At 45.5% G+C, this 24,746-nt stretch overlaps 1 protein-coding gene across 1 annotated transcript in view; it reads left to right on the top strand.

Annotated features, from left to right (window-relative positions):
• LOC149354524 (DNA (cytosine-5)-methyltransferase 3B-like) overlaps positions 1 to 24,746 on the top strand; it is a 148,898-nt gene that overhangs the window by 8,928 nt on the left and 115,224 nt on the right. Inside the window, exons 2-3 of the mRNA XM_089575998.1 lie at positions 5,329 to 5,469; positions 22,716 to 22,817. Coding sequence (XP_089432124.1) covers positions 5,329 to 5,469; positions 22,716 to 22,817 — 243 coding nt within the window. The remainder of the gene's footprint in view (positions 1 to 5,328; positions 5,470 to 22,715; positions 22,818 to 24,746) is intronic.

The raw sequence follows: 24,746 nt of genomic DNA, 5'->3' as shown, positions 1-24,746 counted from the left end.
TTTGATTTTGTCGAGCCATTGAATTCTACAAGCATTCATTTCAGTCCCAAAGAAGTACACAAGAGGTAAAGTCATTTATTTCACATTTAGCAGTGCACAACACCAACAGTGCGCCCGCCTGCCGCGTCGGGCCAGTCAGTGCGTGTGCAGTGGCAAGGCACGGTACGCAGTGGCGGTAGCGGTACGCCCTGTGCTAGAAGTAGATACTTTTAGCATAGCACGTCCCATTGCCGCTACCATGTGCCGTGAGCCACTACCACGCATATGCAGATCCCCCAGGGGGCACCAGGTGGTGCCACGTCCCCGTCAATAGTGTGTCCACCTTGCTCGCTGTGACCAATCAGCGCGTTAATAGCGGCGGGCCACAGTACGTGGTAAGCAGTAGCGCTACATGCTATGCTAAATGTACCGTGTATCTCGCGCAGGTCTGCGCTCCATCGTATTATCTCGTGCTCGAGTTCAGATAAGTCAGGGAAGGTCATTGATCAATGTTATGAAGCATCGCTGGGCCAGCTGGGTGTCCACATGGTTGTAACCATAGAAACGATGCTGCCAGCCTTGGCAAGAACGAGTTACAGCAAACAAGTAACCATGGTGTGCAAACTTTCGCAATGAGCTCAGAGAGGCTGTTTTGATTGGTCTCATACCCAGTGGTGTCATTGGGAAAGTGAAATGGGAATGAGAAGCACTGCAAAAATTGAGTTGAGGGCAGCATTTTGTTTGCTTGTATTTAGAAATGTGTTCATTGAATAACTGCCGTTCCTTTGCGACAATCCCTGTAATTCTTTTTGAGTCAGCATCTGTGTGACTTAAAGAATTCATCTGAAGTACAGCTGGCATCCCTTCAAGCAGTGTTTTATGGCACCTTTAAGCAATCATCTCATTGTAGTCATTGCAATTTAGCTGGCAGCATGCCATTAGAAGTCCAAGTCCAAGTACGGCTCCGTTAATGGTGCCAGTGGATAACCCATCTGAAATGCGATGTGTTGAGGCATCTAGTGAAGCAGTGTAACATGGCAATAAATGTGAAAATATTGTATATAGTATTCTTGTGCCTTGAACATTAGTGCCCTCACAGATATGCACACTGAATCTTGCATCCAGTGACTGCATAGAATACGATTCTGACATGGGTGACTACCTGGCTCATACTGTCCTTCACACAGCAACAGCTTTCTGCTTCAGCAACTCGTGTTGGAGGGTCTTGATAGCACTTGTCCTCAATATAGTTCATAGTGTCACAATGATTTTTGCATGTGTGCACGTGATGTGCTTCATAAGAAAAGCTCTCGACTGCTTTTACAGGAATGTCTGTTCGCTGTTTGGTGATAATTTGTGTTGAAGTACTCGAAGTGCTGGAAAGAAGAGTGTTTGCTATACGTCTTGCACTGAAGCACCATCTCTTATCAGTACATGAACGTATTTCTCCACCTCAAAACATTCTGTTTACTGTCACAGAACTCATGGAAGCTTATTGTGTACATTGTGAGCTTAAAAAAAGTTGCCGTTATTGGCCTTGGGGCTGAAGTGAACCGCCACCCTCACTCCACCTCAGCTCCCTCCACCCTCCAGTAGTGCCATCCACCAACCACCCCTCTGTCCACCTCGCCCTTCAGAAAAATTTTGTTGCATGTGTGAACCCTCAGGTTTTAGCTAAGCATTCATTAGCCCTTTCAGACGCATTATGTATTGCTATTGAGCAAAATCAAAATTTCTCTGTATGCAGTCAGACCTCGATATAACGAACACGAATATTATGATTTGTTAGCTATATCAAATTTTTCATGAATATTCTCTATAAACACGTGTATTTACACTTGATATATCGAACACAGTTGACCCTAAAATGGATACAGTAGAATCTCGATAAATGGAAATTGTTTAAACGAAACATCCGCTTAAGAACAACAAACTCGCGCAGTTGGTTGGTTTTGTGTTTGGGAAATGTAAATGAAATCTTGTAAATCGGGACTCACATTTTCTGATCACCGCATTAACGGAACTGAAAGCAGACTGGAAACCGCAACTAATTGGGTGAGCGCAGTGGCGTAGCGGTATGCATCACTGTCCCTTAGTTTCCGTTGCCGGTTTCTGGTTTTCTGACTTTTCTCGCACACCGCACCGGCATCGCATCACTTGCTTGCAATCGTATGAGGCTTAATCCTTTGTTGAGATGTGCTGTGTGTGACATTTGCAAAGTCGGTAAGCATTTCCAGTGGCAGCATAGAAGTGACTGCACAATGCGCTTGCGTTGGAAAGGAAGATGGAAATCATCAAAGACTTCAAGAGTGGTCACTTTATGAAAGAGCTTTTGCGACGAAGTATGCTGTCCCCAGGAGCAGCCTGATGAGAATACTTGAGTATACAAGAAGCTGCGGGATCACATTTTGGTCCAGAGAGAAAAAGACTGCAAGTGGCTAACGATGAAGATTTGGAAAAGTGCCTGGTGCTTTGCCTATGGAGAGCCTGGAGTGAAAACATTCCAATCAACGTGCCGTTTCAGGGGAAGCTGCCACTGCCGACTCGATGGCATTTGGAGACTGGCGAGCAAGAAAGCTCCCAGAAATTCTGCAGGAGTACACCAGAGAACATCTACATTGTATATGAAACGGCCCTGTTCTTCAAGATGCTTCCCTCAAAATCTCTCTCATTCAAATAAGAGCAGTGCACCAGGCGGAAGCTGACGGTTCTTGTTCGCGCAAGCATGACGGGAAGCAACAAATTGAAGCCGCTAGTGATAGGAAAATCGAAGCATCCTCATTTCAAAAACTTCAGGACCTTGCCCGTTTCTTATCAAGCCATTGGCAAGGCATGGATGACACAAGCCATCTTCAGTGAATGGATTCAATGTGAGGATGTGGACTTCTCACGAAAGAGTAGGAAAGTTTTGTTCCTTGTAGACAACTTTCCTGTACACGGAACAGTGATGGGTCTGAAGTTGAATTTCTTCCAGCGAACACTACAGCACTGCTGCAGCCCATCGATCAGGGCATGATCCAAGCGTTAAAGGCGCGCTTTTGCAAAAATGCGCTGTCTAACTGCTCGATGATGCTTGGAGACATCAGTGCAGCAACTATTGCAAACTGCTTCAGGCATGTGTGGTTCACCATAATTGCTGAAAAACCGTGCCAGCAGGATGAGCCCGATGTCCACGATGCGGCCGGGGGAGATCTGCTTCTGGAGAATTGTAATGCACTGGGAGTGCAATTGATGACTATGTAAGGATTGACAGTGATGGGGCAACATGCCCAGAGAATACTGTGCAAAGCATTGTAGCAGATGTTTGCCGAGAGGAAAGTGAAGACGGAGAGGAGAAAGATGGGCTCAAAAACGAGGCCACTGACTCTGACCCTGCTGTAACGCTTGCGCAGGCAGAATCAGCAGTCCAGATGATGCAGAAGTTTTGGATGAGGGGAAGGTTCAAAACTTCGGTACAGTGGAACTGACACAGCATGCCTGCAGTATCCAGAGGCCCCTGGTGAACATTCTTCACTGCTGAATATGTGGCCATTCTCACTGTATATTACAGGCAGAATGAGGGATTGAACTATTGACCATTTCTTCTTTTTTAATTCCAGTAGTGCTTTGGAAAAAAAAATAATTCACTGCTTACTTTTGTGCTATGAAGTTATGCCAAATTATGCTAAACGATGCTAATGCTAAAAATGATGCTAAACGCTGTCTGTGCTTGTCTCTATTCTTTCTCTAAATGGAACACCTGTTAAATGGAACATCTTTTCCCGGTTCCTTGAGGTTCCATTTAAAGAGAGTCAGTCCACTGTCTATTGAACTCCCCAGCAATAAGTGGCACCCACTCGGATGGCAGGTGGCAGGCTTCGCCACTCTACACAAGTGACTGGCAGTGGTGCGGCAAGCATTCGTGCAAGTGTTCATGCTTTAATCTCATGCTGGTGTTCGGATCACGCACTCGCCAACACCACCGGAGAAGATAGAGCGATGTGGAGGGTTGGTAGCTAGGCAGTCAGCACGTGTTGCTCCTCTTGCATCTGTCGGCAGTACCCTGGAAGCAGCAGAGTGGGCAGTTGTGGTGCCCTTACAGTAACCATCCTGCACTCATATTGGCTATTGCAAGAGTGGTGAAAATGGCGATAGCTTTCGCTTTGACATAACATTGTTCTTGCAATGCAGTTGTGAAGCGAGGAAGCCACTCTAGCTGGTTCTTGACCAAATGGCATTGTTATGTGGGGAAGACAAGCAATACTGGTTGCCCACACTGGCCCTATGTTTCACCTTGGACACGCAGCACACGTTCTTTGGGCAATCCACGGAAAGCCCATGGCCTACGGAATTGCCACGAGAGCCTTCAGAAACGGCCCTAAAATTTGTGAAAATGTATCCCTGTTTCTTTAGTAACATCGTCTTTGTTGTGATCCCTTCACGAACTAAACTGCTGTGCTCTTATGCGCGTTTTTGACGAAATTTTGTATTATGAATTTCGGCTATATCAAACCCTTACAGTTTTTTTGTATGTTATAATGAGGTTTGACAGTATTTCCAATCCCCTATTTAACAAAATAACATGAACGACTTCAAAAATTTTTTTTAATTCACGCTCAGCACGCACTTTCATGCTCACGGAATTTAATGCCTGTTCTTTAAAAAAAAAAAACACATTTATGCCTATTTATGCCCAGTTGTTAAGGAGCAGCACTGCACCAAAAAATCAGCTACAATGGTTTTAAGAAAGTAAAAAATTCTGCCGCGTGAGAGAAGAAAAAAGCTGCAGCACCAGACAACTTGCTAGGCGCGCAGAAGTGGTTCTTTTTTTTAGGCACAAAATGGTCCTACCATTCTGTCGAGCAGGTATTCCAAATGTTGCAGCATCACTGACTTTGTGAAAACAGCTCTAGACGCTTCAAGGAAAAGTTAAAAAAGTTGCATGCACAATCATAAATGCCGAGTCACAGAGAGTTAGGGTAAAAGCATCGAAGTAATTATTGAGGGTAAATTCAACTGCTTCGCAAAATTGTCATTTCAAATGTATGATCTTCCCATAGTATTTTTTTACTATCTGTTCCCTGGCGCTGTTTCCTTTTGATGTTCATTACAGTTATAACATTTTGTTATGACTCAGTAGACCTGGATAAAGATAGGTCAGAGAGCATACATAAATGCATGAAACAAAGTGCAATTGAAAGTGCAGTACCAGCCTTGTGTCTGTCTCTTTGCCTGATCCCGACCGTTTTGTGCTGCCAAGATGGCAAAAAGTCATGAATCAGTCAGCCCAGGGGAAAGGTTTATCTTCAGTAGAGTGGAAGTGATAGAGCATGCCTGCAGAGGCCCCTAGTGAGCAACCTTTGCGTGCAGGTCGGTGCCCTGGTGTGGGCCCAGCTGGGCTCTGCACGCCGCTGGCCAGCCGTGGTGGTGGAGGCATCCATGTGTGGCCAGAGACCAGCTGCACCTGGCCGCCTGTGGGTCTGCTGGCTGGCCGAGTACAAAGTCTCCCAGGTGGGTTTCTCTGGACGACTGTTTTCGTGGGACTTCCCTCTGCCTGAATATAAGCCTTGCAAGCCGTAGGATAGTTGTTGGCAGAGGCCCTCAATGCCAACTTAGTGTGTGCCGCAAAAAGACTTCAGGTAGGGCAGGGTATGAAATTGGCCTCGGTTTCACATTCACAGCTGTCCATCTTGTTGTCTGCTTTTGCATAATAGTGCGTAGTGCATGCAGTCCGGTGCAGGGGGTGCAGTGCTGCAAGAATCCAAAGCACCATGGTGTGCCTCAGCATGGGAGGTTGTGTATGTGACAGAGTGTTTTTTTTTTTTCTCATTAGTGTTAACACACATCGAGAGTGCAGGAGTAATGGGGGTTGTTTATTCAGCGTTCACCATGTACAGCCCCCATCAAAAGTATACAGCCCAAGGGGTTTGCTTCTAAGCTGTCTAGTGGGGCTTTCATGCACATGTAGTAGTCCAAAGCTTGGGAGGATTGAAGACGCGAAGCCTTTCCTCTTTCGAGAGGTTACGGTTGTTGAGGATGCATAACGAGGCATACAGTACGCCTAACAAGCAAATCCCGTGGACTGTATACTTTTGACGGGGGGTGTACATCTCTTTGGGGGTGCTGGTGTTGCACCCAGGTGCCATAACAAGCACTGAACACAACAAATATCATTACACCATCCTTCCTTCAAGGCTAAACAAAGTACACAAACAACTACTCATTCAACTGCTGAAAATGTTCATCATAGGTAAGGCGCCTCTGATGTAGAATATTTCTTGCTGATCGCCTAGTTGCACACTCATTGGCACTCAATGAGTTCCTTTGTGTTGTTGCAGGTAGAGGTTGGGTATGAGGCGGGGTTGGCGCGGGCTCACTGGTATCAGGAACTTGGGCCTCCGCCACAGGATGGGCTTCAGATGCACCCAGGCCAGCATCATTTGGGTCATCTTTTTCCACAAAGAAACTTTTGATAGGGAGCCGGTGCATCTTGTTGCGTCGTGGCTCGTGTCCATCTTCAGTTATGACCAGTGATGACCGTAGAGCTGCATTCTCCCGCACCCGACCTTTCTGCCTCATCGTCCATTTTCTCTTAGCCACACCAGGTCAACTGTCTGCAGTGGCTGCAGAAGCAATCCTGCTTGCGTTTGACAGGTTGAGCAGGGACAACGGGTGCAAAGTATGGAAGTCTAGACCTAGTGCGTCGTTCCATGAGCAACTCGCTAGGACACTGGCCATCTTCCAAGGGTGCTGACCTGCAACTCAACAAGTGAAGCCAAAAGTCTTGGTTAGAGTTGGATGTCTTCTTGAGAATGCGTTTCACAACCTGCACCCCCTTCTCTGCTAGACCAATATAGCGGGTAAAGGTGGGGCTCGATGTGGTATGTTTGAAGCCTTACTTCTCAGCAAACTGTGGAATGCCTTTGATCTGAATTGTGAGCTATTGTCACTCCTTACTTCTAAAGATATACCGTGCTTTGCAAACATACTGCCCAATGCTGCTATGACAGTTTCTGTTGTGGTTTCTCTGAGCCGTTCCACTTCAGGAAAACTGGAGAATGCGTCGTGTGCTATCACATAGAAATTGCCATCATACTCGAAGCGATCAACCCCTAGCCTTGCCCAAGGCAGGCTTGGCAATTCTCGCATGAGCAGTGGCTGTTTCGGCTCCTGGTAGACAAATTGTTGGCAGATATCACAACTGAGAATCAAAGTTGCAATGTCGGTGCCCAAGCCTGGCCCTAAGACCAACCTTCTTGCCCTAGCTTTGCATTTGTTAATACCGAGATGGCCATCATGGATTCTTTCAAGTGTTCTTTTACGTATAGTACAGGAAATGCCCACTTTTGTGCCTTTGAACAGTACTACAGCGACCTCACGTAGCTCACCAGCTAATGGCTTGTAGTGGCCGGTCTTCATGAAGGCAACGTACTGCCTCAGCCAGTTCAGGGTCCTGCTCAGTTTCACGAACCAGCTGGGACCTTGTGACGTCACTGACCAGGCTGTGCTGCATCTCAACTGCATGCACTTCCATGTCCATCAGTTTGGTGCTGTCAGGCTTGCTGGTGATCAGGGCTCTCGAGAGAGTATCTGGTGCCACCAACTGCTTCCCAGGAGCAGTTGAAACTCGTTCATACTTCATGAGCCTTATAAAAAAGATGCAAACAGGGGCATATATCCCCCACATTTTTCGGGGAAATTGCAATGAGAGGCTTATGGTCAGTCTCTGCTAGAACATGTCAACCACACACAAAAAGATGGAATTTTTCAAGACCAAACCTTACTTCCGAAGCCTGTTTTTCAATTTGTGAGTAGCGCGTTTCAGCGCTGGTCAGAACTGTAGAGGCATAAGCAATTGGCGGCCACCCTTCAGGATGCTTTTGTAAAAGTGCTACCCCAAGTCCGTACTGAGAGGCATCACTTGACACCTTTACGGGCTTCCCTGGGTCATACAGTGCAAAGACAGGACTTGTGCACAAGCAAGCTTTTAGTATCTCCCACTTTGCCTGATGCGCGTTGGTCCTCTCGGAGATTGCGTCATCCCTGATGACATCCCGCATCAAGGTAGTAGTAGCAGACAGGTTAGGCAGATATTTTCCTAGATAGTTTATGAATCCGAATCACCTCTGCACATCAGTCTTAGTTGTCTGCAATGGAAAGCCATGAATGCTTTGAACCAGTGCTGGGCTGGGAGAAAGGCCTGTTGTGCTGATAACATCACTAAGGAACTCTATTTGCTTCAGTCCCAGTTTACATTTGTTCAGGTTGAAGGTGAACCCCCTGCTCCTTGGCCCTCTCCGGCACTGCCAGCAACCTCTTGTCATGTTATTCTTGTGTCTTGCTGCACACAAGGACATCATCAACATAGACCCTAGCCCCAGGGAGTCCCTGTAGGTAGGATCTGACACACACTTCTGAAACACCTCTGGAGCTGAGGCTGTTCCAAATGGCAGCTGAAGACACTGGTATCTCCCAAAGGGAGTGGCAAGCACACATTTCCTTGCTGTTTCAGAGTCCAGTGGGATCTGGAAGCCCGAGTTGGCATCCAGAGCTGAGAACCATTCGGCATCTGCCAACTCTACCTCAAAATCCTCCCATTTAGGCAGCTGGTAATTTTCTTGCTTTACTCTCTGGTTTATGGCTCTGGGGTCTAGGCAAAAGTCCAGTTGACCATCCTTCTTCAAAGCCAGTAGTGACCAAGGGGCTTACCTGGTCCGTAGGCTCATGCACCTTCTTGATTATGTTTGCCTTGGACAAACGCTTCAGCTCCTGCTCTGGCAGCCGCAGCAGTGCCTGTGGGACTCAACGAGCTGTTTTTACTGCAGGGGTGGTTCCATCCTTAAGCCCATATGGTGTCTATTTTTACACACCCCAGACCGTGGAGTACCTCCGGATACTGCGACACGATGCCTTGACTGGTGACAGTGGAAACGTGGCTGAAAAAGCCGAACAGTTCACTGGCACGAAGTCCTAGGATGGCTGTGTAGGATTTCTTTACAATGAAAAACTCAACCACGTGTTCCATGCCGTCACAGGCCAGTGACAACCGTGCCTTTCCATTGTGCGCAGTGACGCCGCCATTGTCACTGCTCAAAGTTGTCGGGGAGGTCAGAAGCGGCACTGTCTTTCTTACCCACTTCCTGCAGGACAATGGTAAAAAGTTTGTCTGCGCCCCAGTATCAGTTTTCAGCTTGACATCGATACCTCTCACCTTCGCTGTTGCTAGCTGTGCTATCTACTCAGGTTTGGCTCCAGCGGTGAGGCTACCCACCACTAGGATATCAAATTCATCCTCATTGATTTGATCCTCATGAACTTTGTGGACGGCTGACGGCGTGCAGCATGCCTCAAAATGGCCTCTTTACTTGCGGCACTCTTCACTCGCTGCCGGGAAAGCCGGTCCCTTGTGAGCGTAGGTGCATGTCACTACGTTGTTTGGTTGGCACTAGGGCCGACTCCGTCCCCCGTTTCTGAAAGCCTTGGTTGATGTTGTGAATTACGTTCTCTTGTTCACCCCACAGTTTACCCTGCTTGGTCAGTATCTCATCAGTCTTGCACATGTCAAACGCCTTCTGCAGAGTTAAATCCTGTTTGTGCGTAGCCATCTTTGGCGCAGCTTCTTGTTTGCTTTGCCATATACGATTTGATTGCGGATCATGGAGTCTGTCAGACTGCCGAATTCACAGGTCTGCGCTTTAAGCAACAGATCGTGCTAGAACTGCTTAAATGGCTCTCCCTCAGTCTGCTCTCACATGCGAAACGCAAACCACTCGTAAGTTTAATTTTTCTTGGGCGAACAGTAGTCCTGGAACTTTTGTACTGCTGTGGCGAAGGTAGGCTGGCCTTTTAGTCACCGTGTTATAAACATTGATGGCTTGCTCACCCACCACATGCAGCAGCAATGCTGTCTTCTGTGTATTGCTTCGACCTGCTGTTGGTGCCGTCGCCGTCATGAAAATTTCCAAGCGCTGCTTGAACCGGCGCCAGTTCTCGGCAGCATTTCTGGCGAACTGGACTGACTCTGGGGCCTTCAGACCCTCCATCTTCACATGTCTTCGTCACTTCACTTCTGACACCATGTATCGTTTGTGCAGACCAGTCACATCAAGAGTGCAGGAGCAATGGAGGTTGTTTATTCAGCGTTTGCCGGATACATCTCTTTGGGGGTGCTGGTTGCCAGAACAACCACTGAACACGACAAATACCAATACATGATTATTTAGCTGTAGCAGTTGGCTGTGATGCATTTTTAAGGTCCCTAAGTTTGTGCAGAGGAAAATTTCTAATTCCGCAGATGCCAACGAAAGAATCCATGGAATTCTGCTAATGCAGATTTAAGAATCTCCAAAATTCTGCGGCAAGCATAGGACACATGAAAGAAACATGCAAGTTTATTTTTTTGCATGCCTTCATGCTGCAGAGGTACATCTAAAATTGAAGGTGGCTATTGTAACTCAGCATCAAGTTATGTGTTATCTGCACTCAAAGATCGGCGGTTGTTTGAAACAGGATCTGTGTAATGACTGCAATGGAAAAGCGTGTTGAGGTTGCTTCTTCCATTGCAGCCCAAAAAGACGGGACATCGAAACCTTCACCTTGCTCATCTTGCTTAGAAAGAAAGGGTGCGAGGTCTCAGTCACTGGATTTCAGTTCTTGAGCAGTTTTTGGTACATTTGCCACCCAGCAGCCAGGTCTGACAGTTCTTGACTAAGTCCAGGCACGCTCTTGCGAACTCCAACCTTTTTTTCTGATACAACCCTGACCTGCGGTGGATCCTCCTTTGGCTATGCTTGGCCTGAATGGTTTGGGATTTTTTTAGAGTCATAGTAATACTTTTAAAATTTTGCTGAGGTCTCAAACTTTCCCTCATGTTGTATTTCTGCAAATAACGTAAGGTAGTCACTTCCCCATCATTCTGTTATTCCTACCATCAAAATGTGAGAGTTTGGCTGCCAACGCTAAATTTCACGAAAAATGCTTAAATCTGCCATTTTTCGTGGAATCACTGTAAGCTGGGGGCCTTATGCATTGTAGGAAGACTTTGTAGAGCTTGCAACCCTGTCTAGGTCACTAGCACTTCTGTTCACATGCACTGTGTGAGCTATATTATTGTATACAGTGAATGAAAAGGGATTTGGTGTGGCTGTTTCAGTATGGCCTGAGGTTCTGTAGCATGTTTAGTTAAAAACAGCTTTGTACGAGAGTGAGTGTAGCATTGCAAGCCTGTGAGTGGTTTGTTTTGCACCTTCCCCTTCTCTACCTTCAGATTGCCTTCATTCACACTGGTGTGCAATTTGCTTTGCATGAGCTGGCTGGCTCGCTGCTTGTACCTTCATGCTCAGTATAAGCTGCAACACACAAGATGTGGTAGGAGCTCAGTTTCTGAAGTAGTTTGAGCTTAGCATTGCTGGAAATTGATGCATTTAGCTGTCGATGTGAAGAAACAAGTACAGTGAATGTTTCTGCAAGTTTTGTGCTCCGTGTGAATGTGCATTGATTTACTATCAAGAGGAAACCAGCTGGTTCGCTGCAGATGCGTTGCAAGTTGCATTGAGTGTGATCGTGCATAATGGAAGAAAAATGGTGGCAGGTCAAACACTAGGGACAGCTGGTATTCACAGGAAAAATTAAGTACAGAATATTTTTGTGACTCGGAAAAACGTGACAGATCAAGTCGGGACCCAACATTTATAGCCAAAGTGTAGTTCTTAAAACTTTTTCTGGTACACAAAATTTTCCAAGCGTGGTCAAACAAGCTGAGCCAGACCAGGTCTAACAGCGCAGTTGGTGAGCATTTCTTGGGTTGGCGTACAAGTATTACTTGGTGAGAACATGTAGAGCGCCGAGATTACATGAGTACAGACACCTAATTTTTGGGTCCCTACTTTCTTCTTTGTAACGATGTGCTGCCGTGGTGGCTCAGTGGTTATGGCACTCAGCTGTTGACCCGAAAGACGCATTGACGATTCCGGCTGCTGAATTTGAATATCGATGGAGGTGGAATGCTAGAGGTGCGTGTACTGTGTGATGTCAGTGCACCCCATGTGGAATTTCCAGAGCCCTTAACTATGGCATCCCTCATAGCCTGAGTCAGTTTGGGATGCTAAACCCCCGTTAACCAAACCATGCATAATACATTAATATACATGGATCACCATGTGGTATTCGCCTACAACCACTAATAATTTATAATCGAATTTTTCTCTCATGCTGTTTCGGTTTTAGTGTGCACAGCTGAACGATGGCTGTGGCATCAAAGGTACGTGTAGGCAACACGAGGCATTTACTAAAATGCTAAAGGCAGCCTTCCTCAAGAGTGGGAATGACAACAAATGAAGAAGCAATGGTTATATTGCGGTTTATTTATAACTCTTGCAACCTGTGTGAAACTTTGACATCACAGCAATGTTGAAACCGAAACAGAATGAGAGAAAAATTTGATTATAAATTATTAAGTGGTTTTAGGTGAATACCACATACCATGGCTACCAGATATGGCTACCAGAGCCATATCTAGAAGTTGGATGCTCACTCCGGTTTTTGGGAAAGTGCACAAACAGATATTAGGGATCGTATTTTAGAAGACTTTATTCTGTCAAATATTGCCTGCCTGCTGAATACAGGCAAAAACACATACTGTTCTCCAAGCTCGGGAAAAATGAGCTGTATAGACTTTTCTTTTGGTTCACCACCTGTTTTTATGGACTTTAAATGGGATGTCGTTGACAACCCCTATGTAAGTGATCACCTGCCAGTAGTAATCAGCTTGTCACCGTCACTATCAATCACCTCAAACAAACCACGTCGTTGGAAGTTTCGTTATCATTACCGCCCTTTGAGGTGCGCAGAAAGATGTCACGACTCACCCTTTTCTTTAAAATTTATCACTTTAATGACTGTCCAAAAAAAGTGCTGTTCATCCGGTTTACCTACATTTCATCACGCATTGATCATGCTCACAAGGTCGGCATCCCACTTTGCCGTACTACTGCTTGCGCGGCATCTTTCATCCCCAGAGCGCTATTGGAGTGGAACCACCTGCCAGCAACTTTACTTACTACTAACAACATTGAAGAATTCATAAGGCTGTTAAAGGGAACACTTTGCTGTTGATTAGAATATTTTTGTTTTTTTCACACTGTAATCCTGCATGGCAATGGAGCCGATTTTTCATGTTTAAGCGTTACTTTATTGTTCTTGTACTATTTATATATTGTTCTTGCCAATTGCATTGTCGTTGGTTGCTACTCTTGCGACTGTTTCTAAACAACATGAGCCTTGTGATACTGTGGCTTGTATCATTTTCTCACCCTAATACTTTTATTCTGCAACGCATATTTTTTTACAGCAATATGTTACGGGTATTTCCTTTGCCCCATAATACTGTGTAATGATGTTGCTATATTTTAATCTGCATGCGTTCATTATTACTGGAAAAGCGTGTTCAGCATTGTTTTTATGTATGACTTTGCAACCGCTTACTCCCCTCTTTTTTGCCCTATGAATTTGCCATGAGGGCCATAAATAAATAGCTGACGGGGAGCTTTCTCGAGAAAAGACACCCTTAGAAAAAATATTTGCGGACCATCTCAGTGTTGACCAACTCATTGAAATGTTCTCATAGCCTCTCTCATAGCCTGTCTCTCACAGCCCGAGTCGCTTTGGGACGTTAAACCTTGTAAAGCGAACCAACCGACCAGCAATGAACCACCGCTCGTAGACAGAAGAACCATGCTTACATGCACTAATGTCCTAAAATCCCATTCACTACCAAAACATCTCTCCTACCCCATAGTTACAAAGTGCCTATCCAACAACTGTTTAACAACAAGTCATATGCAGTCAGACCACTCCTCCTCCGCTTTGAAGAAAAATGCAAAAAGTTAGGTATTGGTCAAATGTTTGACTAATACTGTTCCCACTTCGAGTTATTGATCAATTCACTCTCGCCCTACCATAAGTTCAGTTGGTAGAGTGACTGCTCCGGTGAAGCGGTGGTCCCGGGTTCGAACCCCGGACCAGGACGAATTTTTCTTTAACTACGAAGTTTCTGAGGAAGCTGTATAGCTTTCCTCTGTAGCCGTATGGCTGCGCTTGGGTGGATGCCATTGAGCAATTACTCCCTTATTAGAAAGAGTTAGCTATACTGAACACGCTGCCCAATATTGCCCTGAGACCCCACCCACTGCTACCCAGGTACACTTTCCCTTCTGTATGCGATCGTATGTTGACAGACATCCACAAAAAGCAATCTCCACAAGAATATATACTGCAGGAACTTTTGACAGTGTAGGAAAAGTACAAGAATTAGGCAGATTTTTACACAGACAGCTCTAAAACTGCACCCTGCATTGGGAGTCCGGTAATGCAAGGGAAAGAAGAAAAAATGTCAGGCTACCTGAGTGCGCATCAGTTTCGTGGCAGATGGCTACGCCATTGCTGTTGCAGTTTACGAAATAATTCAGAAAAACATAGAAAAATGTGTTGTCTACACCGACTCCCTGATCGTAATTACAATGCTAAACTCCAGAAATGCATTTCCCTATGCAGTTCCTGTATGCAGAAACCCATAATAGGAGATGTAATACATAACATAATGAAAACTTGAACACAAAGACATACAATAAAGTTCTGCTGGGTCCCTAGTCATGTGGGAATCAGTGCGCAGATGCATGTGCCGCATGTGCCCGTAATGTGCAGTTAAAACATAGATATGCCACATAAAGACTTCATGAAAGCTCTAAAAAAATAAACTGAGGCAAATGGCAAGCTTCATGAGACCACAAAGCTAACAATGAGCTGCATTTTGTAAAGCCCGTTCTGGGTGAATGGAAGACCTGTGTGCATCAGGAACGTTTTATAGAAGTGATTTTATGTCGTCTCTGCATTGGACACAAACACACCTTATACACAACTTCCCACTGACAAAGGAGAAGCCAGTCTGTGAAAAATGAGGATATGAGCTTACAATTAATCACATTTTATTCTTATGCATGAAACTTGAAAGAATGAAATAAAAAGTAATTCTCCCAATTTTACAATGAATGCTTTCCTTTTCACCCAACACTGGTTTTAAGCAACAATGCACTTGTTATGATATCTTATGTTTTTAGCTTTTTGAGCGAAGCAGGCTTTCACGAGAGACTATAAATTCTGATCCACTGCTTTGCTTCACTTTTTCGTACACCTCAGCCACCTTCTCATTCCTGAGAAGAATGCAAAGGTCTTTGATTGATTTGTTGGGAGCCAAGATGGCCGCTGAGGTTACTCGACCTTTCTTAAAGGTTTTAATACCAGCCATTCCTAAAATTTCTTTCCCAGCATTATGAGGTAGCAGCCACCAACTTTTTAGGCACTTTATACTACTGATTTTTTTTTTCACCTGTTTTTTGTAACACACTGCCGAAACAATTTTCTTACATCTTGAGCTTGGCACATAATAGCCTTAGATGCTTATGCGCCACTAAACGCAACACGAAACAATTAATATTACACTAATACAGAGTAGTGTAGCTTTGCTAATTTCATGTGTACTGCTTTGCTTTATATCAGTTTGTTAATTTGCCGGTTCCACTGTCCTTTGTTCGGTTCACAAGCTGCTAGGGTGGTTCATTGGTTATGGTGTTCGGCTGCTGACCCGAAAGATGCGGGTTTGATCTCAGCCGTGGCGGTCGCGTTTCGATGGAGGTGTCGTTAAAGTCAGTGTGCGTGAAAAGTACCATAGGTGGTCGAAATTACCCGGAGCCCCTTCACTACGGCATCCTCGTGGCCCGAGTCGCTTTAGGACGTTAAACCCGATAAACATAAACATCTTTTCAGTTCACAAAAAAGGATTGCCTTGGCACTGTAACAGGTAATACTGGGATACAGTAGAACCCCGCTGTTACATTCCTCACTGCTGCGTTTTCCCAGCTGTTACGTTGCTTTCTTCGGGTCCCGGTATAGCTTCCATAGGATCAAATGTATTGGGAACCCCGCTGTTACGTTGTAGCTGAGGAAACGTTCTCGCATGATACGTCGCAACCGGGCACCCCGAATCCGCCCGGGCAATGCACGCCAACCACCATTTTGACTTTTGACGAGTCTTGGCCAGGCTTGGCTACGGAACTGGCTGCAAGAAGCCGCACGCGAGTTGGAGAGGCCGCCACTAGATGGCCATCCGCCTCGTGAACGTCGAACTTGTAAACCGCGATGTCGCGATCTTTGTCGTGCTTTGATGGTGTCGTGGCGCCACACAAGCGGAAGGCACTTCCCCTTGAGGAAAAGCTGGACGTACTAAACACAGTCGACAGGCAGCCAGCGCGGCCTACGACCATTTCAGTGCTTGACACTGTGCACTACGTCGCTTCAGCGTGGACTACAGTGAGCGCGTCAAATGCACAGCACTGCAGTGCGCGGTGTGGCTTTCGCATGGAAGTGGAAACTGCCATGGAAGATGAAGAGTAACAAAGCAGCCTCTTGTGATCAAGAGCTCACTGAGGCTATGAATTGTGCTGGGTGCCACGGGAATCACATGCGGCGACTACGTCGCCGTGGATGCTGCCGTCGTGATGTCGGAGCGCTAAAGCATTGCAGAGATCATTGCGAACTCAGTTGTGAGTGAAACCGCTGACTGCGATGACGACGAGGAGCACGAGCCGCATGATTCCTGGGAGTTGGCAGATCCGATTTTTGGAGAAGCCGTCGCGGCTCTAGACCCCCTCCGCAGGTATGTGCGTCGCACCGCAAAGCTATGTTGACAGCAATGCGGCCTTTCAGGCTATTGAGAAACGCGTGGTGCTTTCCAGCGAGCGAAAGAAACTGCAATCCACCATTTTCGATTGTTTAAACTTCTAAGGTCACTTTGCAGAAATAAATTGTTTCAAGTCAAAGCTGCACTGTTCTCATTCATTTTTGGAGCTTTCCTCACTGTTGAGTTTTCCCGGCTGTTACGTTTTTTTTTCCCAGTCCGGTGAAAAATGTATGAACGGGGTTCTACTGTATCAGCTCTGTGATGTTGAGAAGTAAACTTGCACTGTTAGTTGAGATTTACAGAATTTTAAATGCAGGATATTTTTTTCTTATTTCGGCTGTTACGAGTGGACCTGTGGTGTGTTCGATTTTCAATAAGCATTTCATGGTGTAGAAAAGATTCGCAGCACAAATGAAACGTACACACAAGAGCAGGAACCAGCTGGTCCAAACCACTGTGCTACTGCAAGGCATTTTCAGAGGACAAGGTGGGACTAATGATGGGGGACAAAGACTGACGATTTGACGGGATGATTGCACATCTTTTGAAATGCTTGTTCCTTGTTCCTTGTCTTCAGTTATGCTGAGTTTTCTGAGAATGAACATACATCAACTTGCCAGACCTTCATTTACCAGGCATGTTACCCTGCCAGAGGTGGTTGGTACCTTCAACGGAAGGACTTGATCATGCCATCAGGGTGTCAGCTGCAACACAAGCAACAGCACACTGGTGCTGTGCTGGCCTTTCTTTCACATTCATGCCCACCCGAAGGATACTGTCACTTGGGTGCACCACTTGCCTGTGCCTACTATAACAACCAACCTAATTTTTCTGGAAATGGTCTGAATAATTAAAAGAATCGCTAATTTTTGCCCTCTGCTGTGCTGCGCTCACAAACGATAATATTATAACTTGTATCTGAGTCAAAATCGTGCTTCTGACATATCTGGACAGCATGTATCCTCGGCACACTGCACGTTACCAGTAATGTTTGCACAATTAGCAGGTTAATGCCCTGAATCATACCATTGGTGGGCAAGCAACTGAACCCTACCAGGGCAAGCAACTCAGCCCAACCACGCTGTAGTGTGAATTTCTCGCCGCCTCTCGCGCCCCACATGAGGCGAGGAGAAAGTGCGTTTCCAAGGCAGCGATAGCTGGGCAGACTGAGAGGGGGAATATGTGAGAAGTGGAAGACTCCACAACCCCCTTTCCTGCTCCCCATTCCCAGGATCACGGTGGCATCTGAGCCCCATGACCAACGCTTCTGCTATCATGTTATCAGTGTGAGCCCTGTGTTTATCTTCCTAAGCTGCATTTGTTGTACCACCATTGCTACACGGGGGGGGGGGGGCTTTAAAAGGAAGAGTAGTGTGTACTGTTGTCTGGAGTGGCAACGGTAAGGCATAGAACCATGCCTAACCAAGCCAATCAATTCAAAATGGTGCATTTCTTGGTGGTGAAGAGTCTGCTTTGCTGCAGCAGCAATGTGTGCTTGTGGTCCATGAGTGTGAGAAATACGAACTTTTGAGCTCAACAGAATCCGAAATATTGTTTTCAAATATGTACACATTTTTATAACGTCCATGATTGTTCTTGATTGTTCGGCAACAAAATCTGAAATTCCATGCGAGTCTGAATTATTGGAGCCCAGAAAATTGGTCACGTACTGTATTCAACTGGGTGGTGCTGGGACGCTGTTTTGTAGTTTGTGTGCCAGTATTCATCCCAGTTAAGACTTCAACCGTGCCATGTCTCATTCATGTACTCATGGAGTCTGTGGTTTATTACAGCGTATCTGTTGTATGTCCATGTTAAGCACTGTTTTAATTCATTGCACAATTCTGAGCTCATTTAACCACTTAGACATTGTTACGAACTGTGAAGCGAACATTGTGACACCTTTTTTTTTTCTGCGCACCTGCATTCAAATTGAACACAGCCTACAGTATTCCACGGTTACACTTACCTATGGTCTACAGAAAATGATCGAATAAGTGTGATTCATTTCATCCTCATTTTGCCCTGTTCCACCAGCAGCAACCGTTTTTACCATCTCTCTTTTTTCTGCCCTTCTGTCAAACTGAACATCTTGGTGCCTTGAGGCAAACACATCAAAATGGCATTGTGTTAGCAGGAGCAGTGAACTTCATTTTTTTTGTTCCTTTGCTGCTTGTTATTTGTTTCTCCTCTTTTAAGTTTTTGTTGGCTAAAGTGTATCAAAAATTGCATTAAGGTTTGTTACAGCGCAAAAAGGACAGCGCACGCACAAAAGAACTGGACAATCAAGAAGTCATAAATTTATACAAAGGTTACAGCGTGACAAAACCAAATCATGATAGCAAAGCATAGAAGGTCACCATGTGACATGAGAGTGAGAGATTTACAATCTGTCAGATTAGTATTCAGTTTCTTTCCTTGAATTATGGTGCTTTGCAATACGGCAGACCGCTATTGTCTCCATCTCTAGCTAGGATTTGTCCTTGGCCAAAATCTGCCACCCTCTGTATATCGACTGGCATTTCTGTTCGCTGCAGATGCTACTATGGGCAGCCAGATGGCAGATACGATTATATTTTCCACTTTCTTTTGTGCACTTGCGGGTGCATATTAACACTTCTGTCCATCTGCCCAACATAAAAGGCACCCCACGGGAGGGGCAAAGAATAAACGACTTGCTTGGGTACTTGGGACCAACCGGTTTTGATAATTGATGTGGCATGAGTACCGAGGAGCGTAAGGAACAAGGGGACAAGCCTAACTATTTTTTTTTAGTAGTGGAAAATATAACATTAGCTTGCCACTGACTATGTATTTGCTTGACAAAATGAGCGTTGCAACGTATCCATTTCAGTGATAACAAGGACGAAACTTGTCCTCTTCAACGTAGCTGGCGTTTTTTAACGCATTGTCACATCACTCTTACGCACTGTGAAGAGGCCGCTCTAGTAGCCGAGTGCTGTTGTGTTTTTGCTGTTCATACAGCATGCTCGTAGGATCAGCCGACTCGTATGTTAGTGCACCTTTTGCTGGTCACTAAACGAATCGTGATGAGAATTTGATGAAATTATGAACGCAGTTACTGGGAAATCATGCCTCAGAACTTCTTAACCAGAAGAATATAAGTGTAACTTGATGGAACATTTTTATTCATTATAGCTTTCACCTTATTGGTCTGGAAATAATGATTTAAGAATGTATTATTGAGGCTATACTGTATATACCTTATCTCCCTTCCCAAAAACCACAAGTTCCCAAGTGCTGAACAAAAATCCTTTAGGGAAACTTAGCCGGCAGTTGTATATGAATGCTTACATTGGTTGATGACTACTGCACACATAGCCTATGTAGCAGAAATGTAGCCTTATTTCTCACACTTATCTGCTATACAAATTTCAAATTCTAACTGTATGATTTTCATGGTGCCCAAATGCCGTTGGCTTTTGCGAGTCCCTGTGATTGATTTTTACATCGTGCTTTCATGCTTCATTCTCGTTTCTCGCATTACAATTTGCAGTTTGGAGCATGATTTTGCCTTTCAGTACATGGCACCAGCTAGTCAGTTGTGGCCATGGGGTGTGCTGAATTGTTGGATTGACTAATGAATGGGTTCATCATGTTTTGTGAGGCCAAAGGCCTGAAAAGACAGAAATGCAAGGCGTGGAGTGGGCAGCAGTGGAAGTGCTGTGCCAATTGCGTCATGCTGTGCCAATTTGATGTCCTGCGCCAAGCTGCGCGTAAACGGTAATTTACGCCCATTGCAAGTATACAGAGCCAAATTTAGCCGAGTGTTATTGTCGGCTGGGCAACACTGGGCGCTCGCTACGAAACGGATGCAACCGCATTCGCATAGACAGTTGGGTTCGCTCGTGGGGTGGTCCCTGCTCGGGGTGGTCGGTGCGGCTGCCACGAAAGGCTTGTACAAGCATGAGTAAAAATAAGTACTTTTAACTATTATCTGGTAATATAACTTGAGCGCGGCCAGTATTGTGAACTTACCTGACATAGAAAACGGTATTTATTGTGTAGACAACGAGATACTAGGTTCACTCGCATAATTTGTGCACTCTTTTCAATAATTTAGGGCTCCAAAAAGAGATGCTGAGATTTCGCGAACATGTCCTAAAAAAACTCCATAAAGGTCATAACGCGCATGTATGCCCTACATTGCCACGCATACATCGAACCCGCACTCGCACCCCTCACTGGTAAAAAAAAAAAAAATCGCCATGTGCAGGCCGACACAACCCCTGTGCCCGCGGAATAGTATGATGGCGCATGCACAGCTCTAAGCAATAAATGCGCAAGATACAATTGCAGAGCCAGCAGTAAGGAGCCAGTGGAGATAAATTGTGCTAAAATTGTGTTCTCGCGATGGACCCGGCTGACTAGCAGCAAACCGGACCGCCAACGGTTCGGCTGTTCAGTCGTTTAGGATTCCGGACACCTTGTCCTGGAAAGCAACCGCCAGCGCGTGTGGGCCGGGTAAACGGCAAGCGAATATAATTTTCTTTACCAGAGCTAATTTAACAAACTAACTACGGACTTCTTACACGTGAAGCTGCCAGGGAATGGGCACTACCCGTTGTGCTCGCACCTCGCACACAGCAGTTATGACATTGCTTTGGCTTGGCCTGGCCATTTATGTGGTTACATCTTCACAGCGGCGCGGCCGGCGTCCCCTCGCTGCTCGCACCTTTCACAGCTATACACGGCAACATGTTCACGCCGATCTTCCACAGCCTGCCTTGCGTGCATGCTGGTGCATTTTTGTTTTTCATATATGTCTGGGTAACAAATTCTGGGTGTGCATTTACGTGAGGACGGAAGTTATGTGAGTAAATAGGTTAAGTTAGCCCCCTGCTTGTTGGTTTGGCTGCGGAAATTTTCCAAATTTTAAAATTCACCGGTTTGCAGGTATTGATTGTTTTTTTTGGTCCTGACATGGTATATTTGAGATTCTGCTGCACTGTTTTTGACGGTTTGGTTGTGGCTATTAAAAAGTTATGCAGAACTGAAGGGCTTTAAAGTTTACCAAGCAAGTCCTGTCGCTTAAATTCTTGGCGCATTGTTATGTGACAGAATCGGGTGAACAGTGCAGGTCCTTTTATAGTCGCTTTATAGTTCTATAGTTCTTTATAGTTCTCATTAGAATGATGCAATTAAGTGGATTGAGTGGGAGAAATTTTGGTATCAAACCTATTTGCATACTTGTTTCTGTGATGAGTGAACTGACACTTGTTGCTGGTTTTATTTTTAATGTTTAACAGCAAGGTCTTTGTATTTTATATGGCAGTAGCTAGTTCTAGTCCACTTTGCTACAAGTCATAATATTTGCTGCAAGCCAATTACCACCTGTGATCCATTTTTCACTTGTTTTCTCTTATACATCCGGTAGTAAATCAGTTTGAAACAGTTTACATTAATTGTCTCAGCTAATGCTTTACCACTAGTGTCATTGTCATATATGTGGTGCTTTTCCAGTGAGGTGTTCTGGGTTTGTTTAATACAAATAGAACTCTCCCCATTATTTTGTTGCTTTCTTTTTTTTTCTGAACTGAAATTAATAACAGCTAATTTTCTGCAACTACTGTTTGTAGTAGCTGCCACATGCCTTTTTTTTTTCATGAACCCTAGCAAATGTCTTGAGAACAATTGCAGTCCTTTTAATGAATTCTGGCCTATGGGATCGGTGATTAAAATTTATGCAGTTTATAGAATATTTGCAAACAGAATTGCTCTCAGTCACATTTAAAGGTCACCAGTTTGCTCCAAAAGTGCTCCAAGATAAGACTTGCTGCTCCCGTGCCTGCTCCAAAAAGCTGGAGCCTGCTTCCACCCCTGAGTGGGAAAAGTAAGAAGTGTGCTGTATGGGATTGTCACAGGTGGCAAAAGATGGGTGACTGTGTATCATTGGAAGAGGCCATTTGTGACTCGGCTGGTGGTGGTGATAGGTTGACTTGTCTAACAGCACAGCTTGGCTGTTGGGAATTGTGTGCCTTTTGACTCATGGCTCCTGTTGCAGGTTCACCTGGAGAAGGTGTGGAACTTTGTGCTGGCCTTCCGGTCCAGCCATTGCAAGCTGGGTGGCAAGCGGTACCTGGCTGCAGTGCACGAAGGCATCAAGGTACGCAGCCCCTTGTTCCACATGTGGGGCCAGTGTTTTCTGCTCATATGCGTGAGTGGGCTAGGCACACACAAGGTCAACAAACCTGGGCAGATGTATGTCACATGTACAACTGTGGCCAAAACATAACGGAGCATGCTGCGGCATTTGAAATTTTCTCAAGCATTGTGTAGAGCAGATGTGATGGTTTCTTGGGTTTGCACACGAGTGCACCAGCAGCATGTGCTAACATACGTATAATGCACTTCCTGATTTTGATAGGTGAGGGGATACAAGAGTTTGCTGGAGCTTATATGGCTGGGGCTGCACATCAGTGCTGAGCTGTAACAAGGAACTGATGTGTATTGCAGTGATATCTTCCAATAAAAGCTCGGTGAATGCATAGTTTTCAGTAGGCAGAATGAAGCACGCTGTAGTTAATGTCTATACTTACAGTGAAAGCTCGTTAATTTGAACCTTAATAATTCGAATTTTAGGATAATTCGAGCGACACTACTTGGTCCGGCCAAGCTTCATGGAGATCTATGTATAAAAAAGCCCGTTAATTCGAAAGCGAGTCGGTTCCGCTACGGATAATTCGAACTACGCGCCACCACATCTGGGTGACTTGGCAAACAGCACATGACCAGAAAAAAAAAGCACCTACGCATAGTTAGAGGCTGCGCACGTCCTAAACAGGGATAGAAGATGGAACCAGATAAAACCGTGGAAGAGTGGGTAAAGCATAAATGGCGCCATCACCGGTGCGACGGCTGGCGGCGCCGGAGGTTGGGGGCCGCAGTGGCGGCTTCCTACCTACCCTCTTTTCCACGCAACCTCCGAAACTCACAACTAAACACGCGTTAATTCGAGCCCTGTTAATTCGGAAATATGGATAAGTACTGTCGGCATCAGTCCCAGCCAACGCCCATGAAAGGCTATGGCTTCAGACAGGCGCTGCCAATCACGTGCAAAAACTTTTTTTTCTTTGTGGGTGTCGTTCATCCTCCCATCCATTAGTCGCCAATGGAAGCACGCGGTCAGCCACGATCATGGCGCCGGCTTTTAGGCTTTTAGTATCGTTCTGCAAAAGCCGTTTGCTGCTATGGCGCGTTCCAGCGATAAGAGTCCCAGCCAGTAGACGGCCCAATCGCCCATGGCACGATGAAGCGAACATACTGAAAACGAGCCTTGCACAACCAGACAAGCGCTGGCACTCTGCCAAGTTCCCTTCCCCTCTTGCTAGAGCCAACGTCAAAAGGTAAACACACCGTGGTGTTATCGCTGAGCAGCGTCCTTGTGCACTACCAAGAAATGGTGCGAAACGGAGGGAAGCATTAACGACTGACCCTTTTTTTTTTCTCAAATTCTTAGGCAAAAGTCGGGGGTGGGTGGGTTCGTTACATGAGTGGGTTCGTTACGTGAGTAAATATGTACGTATACCAAAATGAAAAAGAGAAAAGTATACAACAGCTGTATCCTACTGGTACTCACCTATGGGGCAGAAACGTGGAGGCTAACAAAGAGGGTTCAGCTTAAGTTAAGAACAACGCAGCGAGCTATGGAAAGGAAAATGATAGGTGTAACGTTAAGAGATCGGAAGAGGGCGGAGTGGGTGAGGGAACAAATGCGGGTTAATGACATCTTAGTTGAAATCAAGAGGAAGAAATGGGCTTGGGCAGGGCATGTAATGCGAAGGCAAGATAACCGCTGGTCCTTAAGGGTAACGGAGTGGATTCCAAGAGAAAGCTAACGTAGCAGGGGACGGCAGAAAGTTAGGTTTGCGGATGAGATTAAGAAGTTTGCGGGGATACAGTGGCGGCAACTGACAAAGGACAGGGTTAATTGGAGAGACATGGGAGAGGCCTTTGCCCTGCAGTGGGTGTAGTCAGGCTGATGATGATGATGATACCAAAATGCAAATGGTTCTTGTCAGTTTTTTCGCGGCCA

The sequence above is a fragment of the Amblyomma mixtum genome, chromosome 3 (genome assembly GCF_055824585.1).
Source record: "Amblyomma mixtum isolate Tamu chromosome 3, ASM5582458v1, whole genome shotgun sequence".
Taxonomy (NCBI): domain Eukaryota; kingdom Metazoa; phylum Arthropoda; class Arachnida; order Ixodida; family Ixodidae; genus Amblyomma; species Amblyomma mixtum.
This window is presented reverse-complemented; position numbering and strand designations above follow the sequence as displayed.